The sequence below is a fragment of the Anomaloglossus baeobatrachus genome, unplaced genomic scaffold, assembly GCF_048569485.1.
Source record: "Anomaloglossus baeobatrachus isolate aAnoBae1 unplaced genomic scaffold, aAnoBae1.hap1 Scaffold_2255, whole genome shotgun sequence".
NCBI lineage: Eukaryota > Metazoa > Chordata > Amphibia > Anura > Aromobatidae > Anomaloglossus > Anomaloglossus baeobatrachus.
In genome coordinates this window covers 99,638-118,314 of record NW_027441999.1, presented here as the reverse complement: position 1 = coordinate 118,314, position 18,677 = coordinate 99,638, and the positions used below count along the sequence as shown (strand labels likewise).

The 18,677-nt window shown below is 48.3% G+C and overlaps 1 protein-coding gene and 1 pseudogene across 1 annotated transcript; both read right to left on the bottom strand.

Annotated features, from left to right (window-relative positions):
* Positions 1-18,677, bottom strand: part of LOC142261478 (uncharacterized) — a 64,239-nt pseudogene that overhangs the window by 12,500 nt on the left and 33,062 nt on the right.
* LOC142261475 (gastrula zinc finger protein XlCGF66.1-like) lies at positions 7,322-8,170 on the bottom strand. The gene is made up of 4 exons (XM_075332119.1): positions 8,029-8,170; positions 7,732-7,899; positions 7,527-7,650; positions 7,322-7,443 (listed from the first exon to the last, which is right to left on the bottom strand). Exons 1-4 carry the CDS (start codon positions 8,104-8,106, stop codon positions 7,322-7,324), a joined length of 492 nt encoding a protein of 163 aa, XP_075188234.1. The 5' UTR covers positions 8,107-8,170.

The following is an 18,677-nucleotide window of genomic DNA, read 5'->3' as shown; positions in this document are numbered from 1 at the left end:
AATATATATATATATACACACACACACACATATACACACAAGATAAATACACACACAAGATATATGTAATCTACTGTATATTACATAGTGTATTACATATTTACAATTTATTACAGTTTTTTGTGTTCTAAAGCTGTATCCAATAAATATATTGTATGTTCTATCCAAATATATTAATTATTGTATCATAAAAATTATTAAATGTCTGATGTTCACATACACATGTTCATGTACTACAATAAATTTTTCACCTAACTATAAGCAATATATGTATGAGTCGGAGTCAGAGTCGGTGCAAGAGAAATTGTGGAGTCGGAGTCGAAGGTTTGGCTTACCGACTCCACAGCCCTGGTGCTTATGTACCACCCCGCTCTCAGCAGCCGACGCTGCTCGGGTCCGGACCTTCTGTGGGTGGCTCGAGGGTCTACGGACCCGGAGGTCTCATGGTCACTTCAATTGAAAAGGGGGTTATGGTGTATGGGATTTTGGAAAGTTTGTACGTGACGCCACCCACGGCATATGGTAAATGGGGTACCACCGCTGCCGTTGAGGGGACTCCCGGGGGCGTTGTGCTGGCAGCTGGATGTTGTTAACCCTCCGTGGGTAGGGATGGATGCCCCGGGGCCCAGTGGGAGTTGTGGTGGTGGCAGAGATTGCAAGGAGCAGGAAACTCACAGTTCGGTTGTCCTGGTGTTGGATGAGGCTGCTTTCATGTGTAGGGTCAGGAAGCACAGAAATTGCCGGTATCCGTAGGCCTTTGGTACGGGGGTGTTCGGATCCCACACCCGGTACAAGAAGCAGGGCCCTCTCTCTCTCCTGCACTCCAGCTATGAGTCACCTTCTCTGTTTTGGATGGGGGAAGTCCTCTCTTTGCACAAGTCCAGGGTCCTGGGCACACTACCGGCGGGCCACTACCCTGCCCCGTTCCACTACGGGAGCCCCTGAGCCTACTCTTCACTTCATCTCCAAGACTCTGCTTTTTCTTTGCTCCACTTCCCCAGCAGCACAAGAGCTGCAGACCCTGTCTGCTCTCCTTCCACCGACTGACTCAACTCCTCCCTTCCTGCTCCTTTTGTTACACTGGGGGAGGTGCGGCTGCTTCACTGTACCAGTGTGGGATCAGGTGGTACCAAGGAGGTTTAACTCTTTCTGTGACTACCTGGTTTTGTTAGGACGTCACACTTATATTTCAAGCATTCTCCAAAAATCCCATAAAATTATGTTAGGGCTTTTTTTCGGTGTAGGTCGTATTTTCAGGGAAACAGGGTATTCATGAACCCTCTGCAGGTATTTAACCCCTTCACGACCCATGACAGATATATCCGTCATGGATCGTGTGAGGTTAATCCCTGCCCCCTGCCGTGGGCAGGTCGCGGCGATCCCCACACATATCAGCTGTTTTCAACAGCTGACATGTGTGCCTGCATGTTACGAGTGGAATTGCAGTCCACCCGCGACATTTAACCCCTTACATCTCGCTGTCAAAGTCTGGCAGCGAGATGTCTATGCGTGCAACCATTACTTTCACTTACCCCCGCCCCCACCGGAAGTCACGTGCGTGATCACGTGACTTTCGGTGGTTGCCATGGTAGCACAGGGTTATGTGATGACGCCTGTAGCTAACATGAGTCACTTCCTCTCAGTGCCAGCATAGTGCCAGCACGGAGAGTAAATCAGCATATCTGCAGTTCTCAGCTCTGTAGCTGAGATCTACAGATAGGGCAGAGCGATCGCATTGTTGATCCATATAGCCCCCTAGGACTAGTAAAATAAAAAAGTAAAAAAAAAAAAAGTTCAAATCACCCCCCCTTTCACCCCATTGAAAATTAAAGGGTTAAAAAAATAAAAAATATACTCATATTTGGTATCGCCGTGTTCAGAAATGCCCGATCTATCAAAATATAAAATCAATTAATCTGATTGGTAAATGGTGTAGCAGCAAATAAATTCCAAATGCCAAAATTACGTTATTTGTCGCCGCAAGTTTTGCGCAAAATGCAATATCAGGCGATCAAAACGTAGCATCTGCGCAAAAATGGTACAGTTAAAAACGTCAGCTTGGGAAAACAAAAAAAGGCCGTCACTGAGCCATAGGTCCCGAAAAATGAGAACACTACGGGTTTCGGAAAACGGCGCAAAACGTACGCCACTTTTATTGGACAAACTTGTGAATTTTTTTTAACCCCTCATTAGATACAAGTAAACCTATACATGTTTGGTGTCTACAAACTCGCACCGACCTCAGGCATCACAACAACACATCAGTTTTACCATATAGTGAATATAGTGAATAAAATATCCCAAAAACTATTGGGCGATCACAATTTTGTTTGCAGTTTTCCAGTATACTATATGGTAAACCTTATGGTTTCATTTAAAAGTACAACTCATCCCGCAAAAAACAAGCCCTCATATGGCAAGATTGACGGAAAAAAAAAAAAGTTACGGCTCTCCGAAGAAAGGAGTACAAAAAAAAAACAACGGAAAAACGGAAAGAGTCCCGGGGGCTGAAGGGGTTAAGTTGCCATCATAACAATATAGTGAAGACACTAGAAACAAACAGCAGAAGAAGCAGAAGCAAAGAAAATACAGCTGAAATAAACCAGAACAGAAAGCCTAAAAATGTAAACATAAAATTAGTACAGAAAGTACATGAGTAGATATCTCTTACTGGATAGAGCTGGAGGAAACACATCCTGAGGAACATCGGGAGCTTCTTGTTTACAGTCCTGTGGGAGAAGAGGTCGGGGACATCTCTCTGGTGTTGTCCTCTTACTGGATAGAACTGGAGGAGACACACACAGGGACTGAATTCATTCCTTACATACAGATAATTATAGGCCATGTGTATTTAGTCCTGTCTATTACCTGGTGATGTGAGGGGCTGGGGAACCTCCATCATGACGTCCGTGTACAGATCTTTGTGTCCTACTAAATACTCCCACTCCTCCATGGAGAAATAGACGGTGACGTCCTGACACCTTATAGGAACCTGACACATACAATGATACCGTCACCCCCGATCCCTTCATAGCGTTACTGTATAATGTCCCAGCATTCCCAGCAGTGTCACCTCTCCAGTCAGCAGCTCAATCATCTTGTAGGTGAGTTCTAGGATCTTCTGGTCATTGATGTCCTCATGTATCGGGGGGTGAGGTGGAGGCCCCGTGATTGGGCTCAGGGGTCTTCCCCATCCCTCAGACACAGGGGCCTGACAGCGCTCACTAGAGGTCTTCTTCACTACTGTGTAATCCTGGTTATGGGGAGACACAGTAATAAATCTCACTCCAGACATTTCCAGAGTCCTCACCTCTCCAGTTCTGTCCATCTGTTATTCCCATAGATAAGAATGATGTAATGTGACGTCATCAGAATCGCTCACCTCTCCAGTAAGCCGGAAGAGGATCTCTAGGGTGAGGTGTAATATCCTCTCCGCCATCTTGTCCCTGTCCATATCCATCCTTGATGGGTCAATCAGGAGAATTCTCTTATATAGAAGATCTCCACTGAGAGGATCTGATATTATAAGGACCTGAATGGGGAGAAGATGACGATGTAACATCATAAAGAATTCGTTGTAATAATACAATTACTGGAGATAACCGGTCACTAGATAGGGATGATTGCTGCGCTGCCATGAGGAGTCCAGACTAACTCTGCAGCCTTATTACAGTGAATGGATCTTTTGGGGGTTTCATCTGAATCATGTCATTTGAAGAATTACATGTAAACCTGTCATGCTAATAGGTTTAGGAGAAGGGTGTAGCCTCACTGCGCCCTGAACCAGGCTTATCCGGAGGGGCATGATTAAGTGCCTACCCAGTCATCACCAGAGCCTCTGAGGTTGGACTTTTCTGACAGTAGGCAGAAGTTACCAATACAGGGCAGTTCCTGGTTGTTGTGTTTCACCAAGAGGCTGAGAGGTGTATCATGAGAAAGATGGGGTGGGAATCACTGCCTCTAGGGAAGAACAGGAAGGATAAACCCTGTCACTTACTCTGAGCAACCCTGAGATCCCCGATGTCCCAAGACAGGTTCTTTTACCTCGTGCGGCAATCACGTGTCTATCCTTGTCTTACCCTAATCACAACCATGTCTAGTGAGCAGGGCAGGAGGAACACTAGTCCTGCTTTATGATAATGACACAAAAGGAAAACGACAGACAACAGAAAAAGAAACTGCATTCCCAAACAACAAGTGGTAAAAAAGGGGGATGGAAAGAAATGAATAAAAAGGGAGAAGATCAATAGGAAGACACAAAAAACATTCCAAGCAGCAATCTCCAGGATCAAATTCAAAGCAATTTCTCTTTCCATGGCTCTCACCTCCATGCCAGCCCATGGAAAAGCAAGTTATCACTGGCAACTACTGAGGTAAAGTGGTGAGTACTTATACCCATAACGCTACTCCCATTCGCCTCAAAACTCCTGGAACAGCACGTCCATGCTGAACTCTCCTCCCACCTCTCATCTAACTCTCACTTTGACAACCTACAGTCCGGCTTCCGTCCACATCATTCCACTGAAACTGCCCTGACAAAAATCACAAATGACTTACTTACTGCCAAAGCTAACAACCACTTCTCTATACTCCTACTTCTAGACCTATCCTCAGCTTTTGACACTGTTGACCACTCCCTCCTACTACAGACCCTCTCTTCCCTTGGCGTCAGAGACCTCGCCCTCTCTTGGATCTCTTCATACCTCTCCAACCGCACTTTTAGTGTCTCCCACTCCCACACAACCTCTTCATCCCGTCCTCTCTCTGTTGGTGTCCCTCAAGGCTCTGTCCTGGGACCATTACTTTTTTCTATCTATACATTTGGCCTGGGACAACTCATAAAGTCCCATGGCTTCCAGTACCACTTATATGCCGATGACACTCAGATCTACCTCTCTGGTCCAGATGTCATATCTCTGCTGTCCAGAATCCCAGAGTGCCTATCTGCTATATCTTCCTTCTTCTCCTCTCGCTTCCTAAAGCTCAATGTGGCCAAAACTGAGCTGATCATCTTTCCTCCATCTCACCTACACTCTCTACCTGATCTATTACAATAAATAACATCACGCTCTCCCCAGCACCCAAAGTTCGGTGCCTCGGAGTGACCTTTGACTCTGCCTTGTCCTTCATACCTTACATCCAATCCCTCACCACCTCCTGTCGTCTTCAACTCAAAAATATTTCCAGAATCCGTCCCTTCATCAATTCTCAATCTACAAAAATGCTAGTGCATGCTCTCATAATCTCCCGCCTCGACTACTGCAACATCCTCCTATGTGGTCTCCCTGCTAACACGCTCACCCCTCTCCAGTCCATCCTTAATGCTGCTGCCCGACTGATCCACCTCTCGCCTCACTACCACCCCGCTTCTCCTCTCTGCATGTCCCTTCACTGGCTCCCAATCTTCCATCGTATCCAATTCAAACTACTAATACTGACCTACAAAGCCATCCACAAACTGTCTCCTCCATATATCTCTGAACTAATATCTCGCTACACTCCAAAACGTAATCTCCGGTCCTCCCAAGATCTCCTCTCCTCCTCTCTCATTCGCTCCTCATGCAACCGCCTCCAAGACTTCTCCCGAACATCCCCAGTCTTCTGGAACTCACTGCCTCAACACGTCAGACTATCTACTACACTTACAAACTTCAAACGGAACCTAAAGACTCATCTGTTCAGAAATGCCTATAACCTTCAATGACCTCACTGCTTCACCACCGTGCGGAGCTGCCGCCCCACCACCGTGCGGAGCTGCCGCCCCACCACCGTGCGGAGCTGCCGCCCCATCTACACCCCACCTACTGTCTCCTCCCCATAATCCTATAGAATGTAAGCCCGCAAGGGCAGGGCCCTCTTCCCTCTGTACTAGTCTGTCTACTGTAACTTGTATATGTATTTTGTATGTAACCCCCTTCTCATGTACAGCACCATGGAACTAATGGTGCTAAATAAATAATAATAATAATAATAATACCAGGGGGAGAGCAGAAATCAGAACAGCTGAGACAACACAGGATGGTAAGCCAAGAAAGACAAGGGTCTGCTTAACCCTAGCAGCGCCACCACAAGGATCATCTGCACAGCTAAGTGTAAAGCAAAGCAGATCCAACTAGTGCTGGCTTGCGTGGTGACTTTGTGAACGTGAGATAGGGGCGACCTCTCTCTGTCTGATAACCTAGTGTCGAAACCCTGATGTAAATTCAGTGTGTTCAGTGTTCAGAACAGGATAAATGTGATCCAAAAGTCACAGATAGATGGAGAAGTCACATCTATGATCAGCTCTAATCCTGCTGTGGAGCCCCTGAGGCATAAGGCGCCACAGGGTACTGCACCCCAATTAGGGGACCATGCCAGGGTCAAGTCAAAGTAGGGGAACACTACAGCGGTTGGATTTACAGGACGCCACCGCACTAGGGGCTCCCCGATCCACAGGAGCTGGGACCCAGGGTCAGGGAGAAGCAACCACCAGGGGGAGTCAGGAGCACAAAGTGGGAAGAGCAGGTTGACCTGGTGAGAGTAGTGAACCAGCCGGTGGCAGCGGCTTGGGGAAACAGCTTGGAACACACAATACAACTACAAAGGAGGGAACAGATCTAGACATGGAGCAGAGCGGATGTACCGCGAGGCAGCTCTGTGGGCCAAGGCGTTTGAACACGGTCGCTGGGGAGAAGCAGGCGGTTGCTTCCACAGGATCGGCGCTGTCGGGGTACAGAACCCTAGGGTAGATATACTTCACGTTGTCTACCAACTGTGCAAGGGTCGCAGGAAAGGCTAGAAGAGCCACCGGACCTGTCTCACCGAGTCTGCAGCCAACTAGCATATAGGATCCGGGGCTGAGGTCTTGGATCAGTCCCACATCGGAACCGCGCTATCAGCATACAGAATGGGACACTTTACTGACACCGGAATTCCCAAGTGATTCACGCCACGGGGATCCGATACTTAGCGCAACAAAGGAGGAAGGGCTCATAGACTGACATACACCAGATCCGACCTTCCATGGAATAGGTATTGGCTGGAGTCAATCGTGGTGGTGAACGGTACTCTGGGGCACCGCCTGAACTACCCTTGAGTAAAAGACCTGGAACCGCAGCCCCTGTCTCTGCCTCTCCTTTTCCGGCTCTGGCGCACAGCGCTGTGGCGCCAACGGGGACCATCACCACCCCCGTCCGTCCTCAGTCATTCTCCCCGGGGTAACCCCGCTCCGCCTGTGATGAGCGACACCATCCCAGCGGCGACCTTCACCACCAGCCCCGGAGAGGATAAAACAAGACTGAGCACAAGACCTTCACAGCCGTCTACACATCATAGGGAGATTTCATGGCCCCTTCTCTCCATCTACCTGATGATCCTGAGGAACATCGGGATCTTCTTGTTTACAGTCCTGTGGGAGAAGAGGACGGGGACATCTCTCTGGTGTTGTCCTCTTACTGGATAGAACTGGAGGAGAAACATACAGGGACTGAATTCATTCCTTACATACAGATAATTATAGGCCGTGTGTATTTAGTTCTTTCTATTACCTGGTGATGTGGGGGGCTGGGGAACCTCCATCATGACGTCCTTGTACAGATGTTTGTGTCCTTCTAAATACTCCCACTCCTCCATGGAGAAATAGACGGTGACGTCCTGACACCTTATAGGAACCTGACACATACAATGATACCGTCACCCCCGATCCCTTCATAGCGTTACTGTATAATGTCCCAGCATTCCCAGCAGTGTCACCTCTCCAGTCAGCAGCTCAATCATCTTGTAGGTGAGTTCTAGGATCTTCTCCTCATGTATCGGGGGGTGAGGTGGAGGCCCCGTGATTGGGCTCAGGGGTCTTCCCCATCCCTCAGACACAGGGGCCTGACAGCGCTCACTAGAGGTCTTCTTCACTACTGTGTAATCCTGGTTATGGAGAGACACAGTAAGAAATCTCACTCCAGACATTTCCAGAGTCCTCACCTCTCCAGTTCTGTCCATCTGTTATTCCCATAGATAAGAATGATGTAATGTGACGTCATCAGAATCTCTCACCTCTCCAGTAAGCCGGAAGAGGATCTCTAGGGTGAGGTGTAATATCCTCTCCGCCATCTTGTCCCTGTCCATATCCATCCTTCACGGGGCAATCAGGAGAATTCTCTTCTATAGAAGATCTCCACTGAGAGGATCCGATATTGTAAGGACCTGAATGGGAAGGAGAGGAGCCGATATGTAACATTAATCGAGATAATAATGAAGGGACGATATCATTTGGGCAGTAAAAAAAAATTTCAACATGAAATGAAGTTGCACCTAAAATGGTATAAATGAAAATGTCAGTTCATCAAGCAAAAAACAAGTCGTCACTCAACTCCGATGTCGGAAAATGGAGACACAAAACGATTCTTTTATGGTTTTTTTTTTTTTTTTACAAAAGTCTGATTTTTATTTACTACTAGAGATGAGTGAACCTGGAGTTCGGTTTTCGATACAAACTCAGACTTTTGCAAGATAACAAAGTTCAGTTTAGGGTTCGGGGGCTTTACGTATGGAAACCGCTGTCATGTAATCAGATGTATTGTGCACCAAGAAATAAAACTGAAAAGACCCGCCCTCCCCTGTTAGTGATCTGTTTATGGCTGCATGTGGGCGGAGACCCGAACTGCCAATCAGTGACTTCAAATATAGTTCAGGTCAAGTCAAAGTCCAGAACCGATCTTTACAAATGTTCAGCTGGACCAGCAGAAGCCGAACGTCCACGGGTCCGCTCATCTCTAGTCACCACTGAGATAATAAATGTCTGATATTGCCGTAATCACACTGACCTGGAGAATCACGCTGACCACTCACTTCCAGCACATCGTGAACGGAGTAAAAACAATGATGGAATTATATCTTTTCACCATTTCACCGCACTTGGAATTTTTACTTAATTTCAAGTAGATTTTATTGTAAAATTAAAACCTATGAGTCATTTAAAAAAAAAAAACAAAAAAAACAAAAACAACTATCCTTTATACGGCAATGTGGGTGGAAAAATAAAAGAGCCGCACAGCTACACACAATCATGTATCAACGCAGAGGAAATCCATCCATCTCAAAATAAGGCACAGATGGTTTATTACTGCCTCTACCTTCTCTGTCACTGTATACACAGCTCTGCGGTGCAATGCAGCGGGAATGTGAGGGACCCGACAGTGACACAGATCTCTGTGTGAGAGGCTATGCACCAACGGTAGTTGTGAATTGTAATTGTTTGGGGTCTGGTGAGTGCAATTATTTTTTTGGGGGGGATATTTGCTTTCTTTTGGGGTGTCTGTTTTCTTTGATAAATGTCCTGCTGTATTCTTTAACTTTTTTAGATGTTTGGACAATTCATTATGGAACAATAACCAAGGTGTATTTTTGGAATACGGCTTATATTTTAACGCTCAGAGAGGAGGTTTCCACTGCACTGCTCCTTTCGACCCTAGTATGGACTTTTTAACATTTATTTAAAATAAAGAATTATTATTTTTAAGTAAAAATCGCTTTGGATTGGATTGCTGGAAACCTACTCTCTGAACACTATGTGCAAAGGTTTGCCGACTTTTTTCCTTCCGTGCATGGTCCAAAGCACAGTGGTCTCCATGTGAGCAGGTGAGCCGGATAAATACTTTTTTTCTCTTTGGCTTATATTTTAAGTATACTCAAAAAAAGACCCCAAAAATCCTACTAGGGCTTATTTTCCGGGTACGTCTTATTTTCGAGGAAACAGGGTAGAGAGAGCTGACGGTGCCTCCTCCCCCATATACAGAGGATATGGTCACCGCTGAGACATTATATCAGCCCCAGGTACAAGGGAAGGAAGATGAAAATAAAAATACTGAACTGACCCCCCCCGCCCCCATCCAATGTGTGAAATATAGGAAAATACAAATCTCTGCTATTGGACCCGACCAGGTAAAAAACAGCCATATACACAATATAAGAAGTGTTACTAAATAGCTATGAAATAAGTAAATGTGATCATAGACATATATTGAGACGGCGTCCAGCTTTCAGTCATAGGGGTGGCACCGATGCTGTTTTAGTCACTGCTCAGTATACCGCGCTCTCGACACTGACTGACTGCAGGTTGCAATGCTCAGCGGCTGTCAGTCAGTGTGGAGGGCAGGGTATATATGTGGAAATAACAGGCATTTCCCTTATTTTCACACTGGTATCGCTCGACATCAGACACAATGCTGAAGTTGGTTTCTTATTCATCCAGTTTCTTATTCGAGGCTGAAGTTGTTTTTTTTCAGTTTTCATTTTTTTGGTTTTTTTTTTACAGGTTTAACAACAAACATAAAAAAATCACAATAATAAAATACAATACAGTGCGGAGTGTGATGTGAATACACTTAAAAGCAGCAAAAAAAAAGTATAAAACTGGCACAAAATGGGCATCAAAGTGATATCAAAGTTCTTTATTAACAAGGGTAACCGGAAAAAATGCATCATTCAATTTGTAGTGCAGTTTTTCCTGAGTACACAGATACCTCATATGTGGTGGAAATCAAATGTTTGGGTGCACGGCAGGGCTCGGAAGGGAAGGAGCGCCATTTGACTGTAAAATTGGCTGGATTCATTAGTGAATGCCATGTCGCGTTTGGAGCTCCTGAGGCGCCTAAACAGTGGAGCTCCATCAAAAGTGATCACATTTTGGAAACTAGACCCCTGAAGGATTTTATCCAGGGATATATTGAGCATTTTGAACTCACAGGTACTTTATAGAATTTAATAAACTTAAGTCGTCATATTGAAAATTTTCTTTTTTTTTTTCCACAAAAATGTTGCTTTAGCACCAAATTTCCACTTTTTCAAGCAGCAACACCAAAATGTGGATACCACAGTTTGTTATCCAATTTCTTATGAGCGTAGTGATACCCCACATGTGGCTAAAGACCTCTGTTTGGACAAACGGGAGGGCTCATAACAGAAGGAGAACCATGTGAATTTTGGAAAAAATTGAAAAAAAATTGCGGGCACCATGTTGCATTTTTAGGACCCTAAGCTACCTATAAAGCAGAAACCCCCACAAGTGACCCGATTTTGATAACTAGACCCTCAAGGATTTCATTCGGGGGTATAGTGAGCATTTTGAACCCACAGGTACTTCACAAAAATGTTGCTGTAGTGCTAAATTTCTCACTTTTAGACTATGTGCCCACAGCGACACTGTGTCTAGGACGCAATGTCAGATTTCGTGCAGAGATGTGAGTATTGTCCACTGGAGAACGCAGCTGCCCGGGCCCACGATCCAGGTTCAGGCTGCTGAGGACTTTAGCTCTACTTTCCCTTTGGACAAAACTCTCGTCTCCACAGCATAAATTGACATGCTGAGGCTCAGGAAGCCGCGCTGCAGGTCAGTTTATGCTAAGGAGAAAAACAAGCACAGTGGGCAGGAGATTTCCAAAAATCCTTCCATTGCGCTTGTACTACACAGCGCAGCATTTTGGACGCAGCGAAAGACGCTGTGTCTAAAACGCTGCAAACACTGATCGTGGACACATTGTCTATCCATCCATCCTAGCTTTTTAGGCTAACACATATATAATGTCCCACCCCCCAGCATAATCTAACCTGGCACCCTTTAGTGACTTTCATGTGGCAGTGAAGGGTGTTTACCTTATATGTAGCCACAAAATAAATAATTAAAAAAAAACTATGTGGGTTCCCCCATTTTTGATAGCCAGCTAGGGTAAAGCAGATGGCGGAAGCCTGCAGATCACAGTTGGCAGCTTCACCTTGGCTGGTGATCCAAAACAGAGGGAACCCAACACTGTTTGTTTTTTTTTTAATTATTGATAAATAATTAAAAAAAAACAAACATGGGTTCCCCCTAAATTGGATCACCAGCCAAGGTGAAGATGACAACTGGCGTCTGGTATTCTCAGGGTGGGAAGGGCCATGGTTATTTGGCCCTTCCCAGCCTAAAAATAGCAGGCTGCAGCCATCCCAGCAGTGGCGCATCCATTAGATGTGCCAATCCTGGCACTTCACTCTGGCTCATCCTGTTGCCCTGGAGCGGTGGCAAACAGGGTAATAAATGGGGTTGATACCAGCCTACTAATGTCACCTGGCATCAAGCCCTGGGGTTAGAACCGCTCTGCGCATGCGGCCGATATTTTTCAGAGGAGAGTAGGGATCGTGAGGACAGATCAGCAGCTCGTATCAGAAGACCGGGGGAGGACCGGGAAGTGACAGGGGGTGACTTAGCTGGACCTGGGGAGGACGTTTCTGTCGCATCTGACATCACATGTCACATGTGACAGAAATAAGAGGAGGATGAATGCAGCGTGCGGCCAACATCTTAGATGATCAGTATGGGGAGGGGGAATGGGGGGCACTTTGGCCAGATGGGGGGGGGACCGGGGGAGGGGATTATCTCTCATCTGACATGTCTGATCAAGCAGTGCTGGCTCCCCCCTTTCGAATATGAAAATGTACCTGATCAACACCGGAGTAAACTGGTCTGGAATTGGACATAAAGGGGTTAATGATAATGATGATGACCCCAAAATACTAGAGACCCTGCACCTACCTCCACCTGCAGAGCCGCACACTAGATATATAATACCCTGCACCTACCTCCACCTGCAGAGCCGCACACTAGATATATAATACCCTGCACCTACCTCCACCTGCAGAGCCGCACACTAGATATATAATACCCTGCACCTACCTCCACCTGCAGAGCCGCACACTAGATATATAATACCCTGCACCTACCTCCACCTGCAGAGCCGCACACTAGATATATAATAACCTGCACCTACCTCCACCTGCAGAGCCGCACACTAAATATATAATACCCTGCACCTACCTCCACCTGCAGAGCCGCACACTAGATATATAATACCCTGCACCTACCTCCACCTGCAGAGCCGCACACTAGATATATAATACCCTGCACCTACCTCCACCTGCAGAGCCGCACACTAGATATATAATGCCCTGCACCTACCTCCACCTGCAGAGCCGCACACTAGATATATAATACCCTGCACCTACCTCCACCTGCAGAGCCGCACACTAGATATATAATACCCTGCACCTACCTCCACCTGCAGAGCCGCACACTAGATATATAATACCCTGCACCTACCTCCACCTGCAGAGCCGCACACTAGATATATAATACCCTGCACCTACCTCCACCTGCAGAGCCGCACACTAGATATATAATACCCTGCACCTACCTCCACCTGCAGAGCCGCACACTAGATATATAATACCCTGCACCTACCTCCACCTGCAGAGCCGCACACCAGATATATAATAACCTGCACCTACCTCCACCTGCAGAGCCGCACACCAGATATATAATACCCTGCACCTACCTCCACCTGCAGAGCCGCACACCAGATATATAATACCCTGCACCTACCTCCACCTGCAGAGCCGCACACCAGATATATAATACCCTGCACCTACCTCCTCCTGCAGAGCCGCACACCAGATATATAATACCCTGCACCTACCTCCTCCTGCAGAGCCGCACACCAGATATATAATACCCTGCACCTACCTCCTCCTGCAGAGCCGCACACCAGATATATAATACCCTGCACCTACCTCCTCCTGCAGAGCCGCACACCAGATATATAATACCCTGCACCTACCTCCTCCTGCAGAGCCGCACACCAGATATATAATACCCTGCACCTACCTCCACCTGCAGAGCCGCACACAGATATATAATACCCTGCACCTACCTCCACCTGCAGAGCCGCACACTAGATATATAATACCCTGCACCTACCTCCACCTGCAGAGCCGCACACTAGATATATAATACCCTGCACCTACCTCCACCTGCAGAGCCGCACACTAGATATATAATACCCTGCACCTACCACCACCTGCAGAGCCGCACACTAGATATATAATACCCTGCACCTACCTCCACCTGCAGAGCCGCACACTAGATATATAATAACCTGCACCTACCTCCACCTGCAGAGCCGCACACAGATATATAATACCCTGCACCTACCTCCTCCTGCAGAGCCGCACACAGATATATAATACCCTGCACCTACCTCCTCCTGCAGAGCCGCACACTAGATATATAATACCCTGCACCTACCTCCACCTGCAGAGCCGCACACTAGATATATAATACCCTGCACCTACCTCCACCTGCAGAGCCGCACACTAGATATATAATACCCTGCACCTACCTCCACCTGCAGAGCCGCACACTAGATATATAATACCCTGCACCTACCTCCGCCTGCAGAGCCGCACACTAGATATATAATACCCTGCACCTACCTCCACCTGCAGAGCCGCACACTAGATATATAATACCCTGCACCTACCTCCACCTGCAGAGCCGCACACTAGATATATAATACCCTGCACCTACCTCCACCTGCAGAGCCGCACACTAGATATATAATACCCTGCACCTACCTCCACCTGCAGAGCCGCACACTAGATATATAATACCCTGCACCTACCTCCACCTGCAGAGCCGCACACTAGATATATAATAACCTGCACCTACCTCCACCTGCAGAGCCGCACACTAGATATATAATACCCTGCACCTACCTCCACCTGCAGAGCCGCACACTAGATATATAATACCCTGCACCTACCTCCACCTGCAGAGCCGCACACTAGATATATAATACCCTGCACCTACCTCCACCTGCAGAGCCGCACACTAGATATATAATACCCTGCACCTACCTCCACCTGCAGAGCCGCACACCAGATATATAATACCCTGCACCTACCTCCACCTGCAGAGCCGCACACCAGATATATAATACCCTGCACCTACCTCCACCTGCAGAGCCGCACACTAGATATATAATACCCTGCACCTACCTCCACCTGCAGAGCCGCACACTAGATATATAATACCCTGCACCTACCTCCTCCTGCAGAGCCGCACACTAGATATATAATACCCTGCACCTACCTCCACCTGCAGAGCCGCACACTAGATATATAATACCCTGCACCTACCTCCACCTGCAGAGCCGCACACTAGATATATAATACCCTGCACCTACCTCCACCTGCAGAGCCGCACACTAGATATATAATACCCTGCACCTACCTCCACCTGCAGAGCCGCACACTAGATATATAATACCCTGCACCTACCTCCTCCTGCAGAGCCGCACACTAGATATATAATACCCTGCACCTACCTCCTCCTGTAGAGCCGCACACTAGATATATGGCTGCTCTGTGCTTACAGGACCTGTGATGATGTCACATGGAGGGGAGGAGTCAGGGGTCACATGATCAGCTCCTCAGTGTATGCAGGACTCTGCTGTGCTGGTTGTCATGGTGCTGGATGAGGAGAAGTTTATGTGTGGGGTCAGGAGGGGTTTACAGTGTGGATGTAGCAGAGCCGTGTGTGTACGAGGTGTACGGAGCGGAGCCGTGTGTGTACGAGGTGTACGGAGCGGAGCCGTGTGTGTACGAGGTGTACGGAGCAGAGCCGTGTGTGTACGAGGTGTACGGAGCGGAGCCCTGTGTGTACGAGGTGTACGGAGCGGAGCCGTGTGTGTACAAGGTGTACGGAGCAGAGCCGTGTGTGTACGAGGTGTACGGAGCGGAGCCGTGTGTGTACGAGGTGTACGGAGCAGAGCCGTGTGTGTACGAGGTGTACGGAGCGGAGCCCTGTGTGTACGAGGTGTACGGAGCGGAGCCGTGTGTGTACAAGGTGTACGGAGCGGAGCCTTGTGTGTACGAGGTGTACGGAGCGGAGCCGTGCGTGTACGAGGTGTACGGAGCGGAGCCGTGCGTGTACGAGGTGTACGGAGCGGAGCCGTGCGTGTACGAGGTGTACGGAGCGGAGCCGTGCGTGTACGAGGTGTACGGAGCGGAGCCGTGCGTGTACGAGGTGTACGGAGCGGAGCCGTGCGTGTACGAGGTGTACGGAGCGGAGCCGTGCGTGTACGAGGTGTACGGAGCGGAGCCGTGCGTGTACGAGGTGTACGGAGCGGAGCCGTGCGTGTACCAGGTGTACGGAGCGGAGCGGTGCGTGTACAAGGTGTACGGAGCGGAGCCTTGCGTGTACGAGGTGTACGGAGCGGAGCCGTGCGTGTACGAGGTGTACGGAGCGGAGCCGTGCGTGTACGAGGTGTACGGAGCAGAGCCGTGCGTGTACGAGGTGTACGGAGCAGAGCCGTGCGTGTACGAGGTGTACGAAGCAGAGCCGTGCGTGTACGAGGTGTACGGAGCGGAGCCGCGCGTGTACGAGGTGTACGGAGCGGAGCCGTGTGTGTACGAGGTGTACGGAGCGGAGCCTTGTGTGTACGAGGTGTACGGAGCGGAGCCGTGCGTGTACGAGGTGTACGGAGCGGAGCCGTGCGTGTACGAGGTGTACGGAGCGGAGCCGTGCGTGTACGAGGTGTACGGAGCGGAGCCGTGCGTGTACGAGGTGTACGGAGCGGAGCCGTGCGTGTACGAGGTGTACGGAGCGGAGCCGTGCGTGTACGAGGTGTACGGAGCGGAGCCGTGCGTGTACGAGGTGTACGGAGCGGAGCCGTGCGTGTACGAGGTGTACGGAGCGGAGCCGTGCGTGTACCAGGTGTACGGAGCGGAGCCGTGCGTGTACGAGGTGTACGGAGCGGAGCCGTGCGTGTACGAGGTGTACGGAGCGGAGCCGCGCGTGTACGAGGTGTACGGAGCGGAGCCGCGCGTGTACGAGGTGTACGGAGCGGAGCCGCGCGTGTACGAGGTGTACGGAGCGGAGCCGCGCGTGTACGAGGTGTACGGAGCGGAGCCGCGCGTGTACGAGGTGTACGGAGCGGAGCCGCGCGTGTACGAGGTGTACGGAGCGGAGCCGCGCGTGTACGAGGTGTACGGAGCGGAGCCGCGCGTGTACGAGGTGTACGGAGCGGAGCCGCGCGTGTACGAGGTGTACGGAGCGGAGCCGCGCGTGTACGAGGTGTACGGAGCGGAGCCGCGCGTGTACGAGGTGTACTGTAAAAACATGAAATATTATTAATACATCTAGCTATCAAACCCATTATAATAGGACATATTGAGTATATATGCTGACAGTCCTGTCTATATTGGGGGCTTACCTCATGTGTACAGCAGAATCTCCCTATATGGTGTTGAACAGCTGCATATATAACATGACACTTCTCGGGGGGGGGGGGGGGTCATTCTTGCTCGGGAGAGTCAACCTGCAGCATGTGGGATGCATGGAAGACCCACCATGGTAACACATGCTGGCAGGCCTACAGTATATCATCCTTGCCTATCCATTCAGGAACCAGGGAAAGATGAATGAAGACTTCTACTGATTTAGTAAAGATATGGACTATTATTGAACCCTTCACGTAAGCTAACAAAGAACACTATTTTTCATTTCTGTCAGGCCCCTTTCACACGTCAGTGATTCTGGGACGTTTGTGCTTTTTTTAAAACGTACCAGAATCACTGACATACGCAGACCCATTATAATGAATGGGTCTGCTCACACGTCAGTGATTTTTCACTGCACGTGTCTCCGTGCGGCGTACCCACGTGTGCGTGATTGCTGCACGGAGACATGTCCATTTTTTTCTGGCATCACTGATGTTCCACGGACCACGCAGTGGTGTGGTCCGTGAAACACGTGCCAGAAAAAAACGTACTTTTAAAATAAAAATGATTTTTACTCACCCGGCGTCCAGCGATGTCCTCTGCAGCCCGTGCAGCTTGCTGCTTCTGAGCTGGTTCATTATTGTCGCGCATATTCATTATGCGCGACACAGCTGACCCGGAAGCAGCTGCTGCGGGGGTCAGCGCCGGCCGGATGCTGCACCGCGGGAGCGATCAGCACCATGGAGAGCGGGAGCGCACACAGGTGAGTTGTTTTCTAAGTGCAATCACGGGCCACGGAGAATGGAGCCCGAATTGCACTTAGACAACCCACGTGTGCCGTGAATCACGGCACACGCAGGGACATGTGCGTGTTTTACACGCCAGTGAAAAAAGTCACTGTTTTTCACTGACGTGTGAAACGGGCCTAACTGATTTAATGAACTGTTCTATTTTTGTCATTTTTACTCAATATAAAATACATTATTTATTTTTACATTTTTGAAGTCTATCGGTTCTTATATTTCATCGCGTATATAAAGAAAAATATATTGAAGGGATATATTTTTAACAATGGCGAGTCAGCTTAATTGATTGACACAGCTGTTTTTCCCATGAGTGGTCATTCCTATGGTGGTTTTTCCTATGAGTGGTCATTTTTCCTTTTGACGCTGGTTACTGCCGTTTTTTTGTTGTTTTTTTCTCATTTCCCCAACCTTTTGTACAAAAGGGGGGGCAGTGCTGATGTATAATGAACTTGTCCAAAAGCCTCAGGGAATTGCACAGAGCTGTGTTTAAATCAAACGAGAACCTAAACATACGCATCAGTTTGTTTAAATGAAGTTTGAAGAGTTCACAAAGTCACGGAAGATCATCCTTTGACGTGTCTTTGGAGGAAAAAGAATAAGTCAGTCCATAAGAACTACTACAAGTGCTGAACAAGGCGAGACAAGTCACAAAAGAGTTATAAGCCAAGGTAAGAATGAATTTAAAGGGGTGGTACACCCATTTTTTTATTTTCTCTATGAGTGTACGTTACCATTATAGGAGTTTTCTGCATTGGCTTATATTTGCACTTCTGGCACTGAGCGGCGCTATCCTGCACGCTCAGT

Coding starts and splice junctions, on each gene's coding strand:
- LOC142261475 (XM_075332119.1), bottom strand. CDS start 8,106: ATGGATATGGACAGGGACAAGATGGCGGAGAGGATATTACACCTCACC. Junction 7,900..8,028: donor TCTTCCGGCTTACTGGAGAG/GTGAGAGATTCT, acceptor CTCCATAACCAG/GATTACACAGTAGTGAAGAA. Junction 7,444..7,526: donor CCAGCCCCCCACATCACCAG/GTAATAGAAAGA, acceptor TTTCTCCTCCAG/TTCTATCCAGTAAGAGGACA.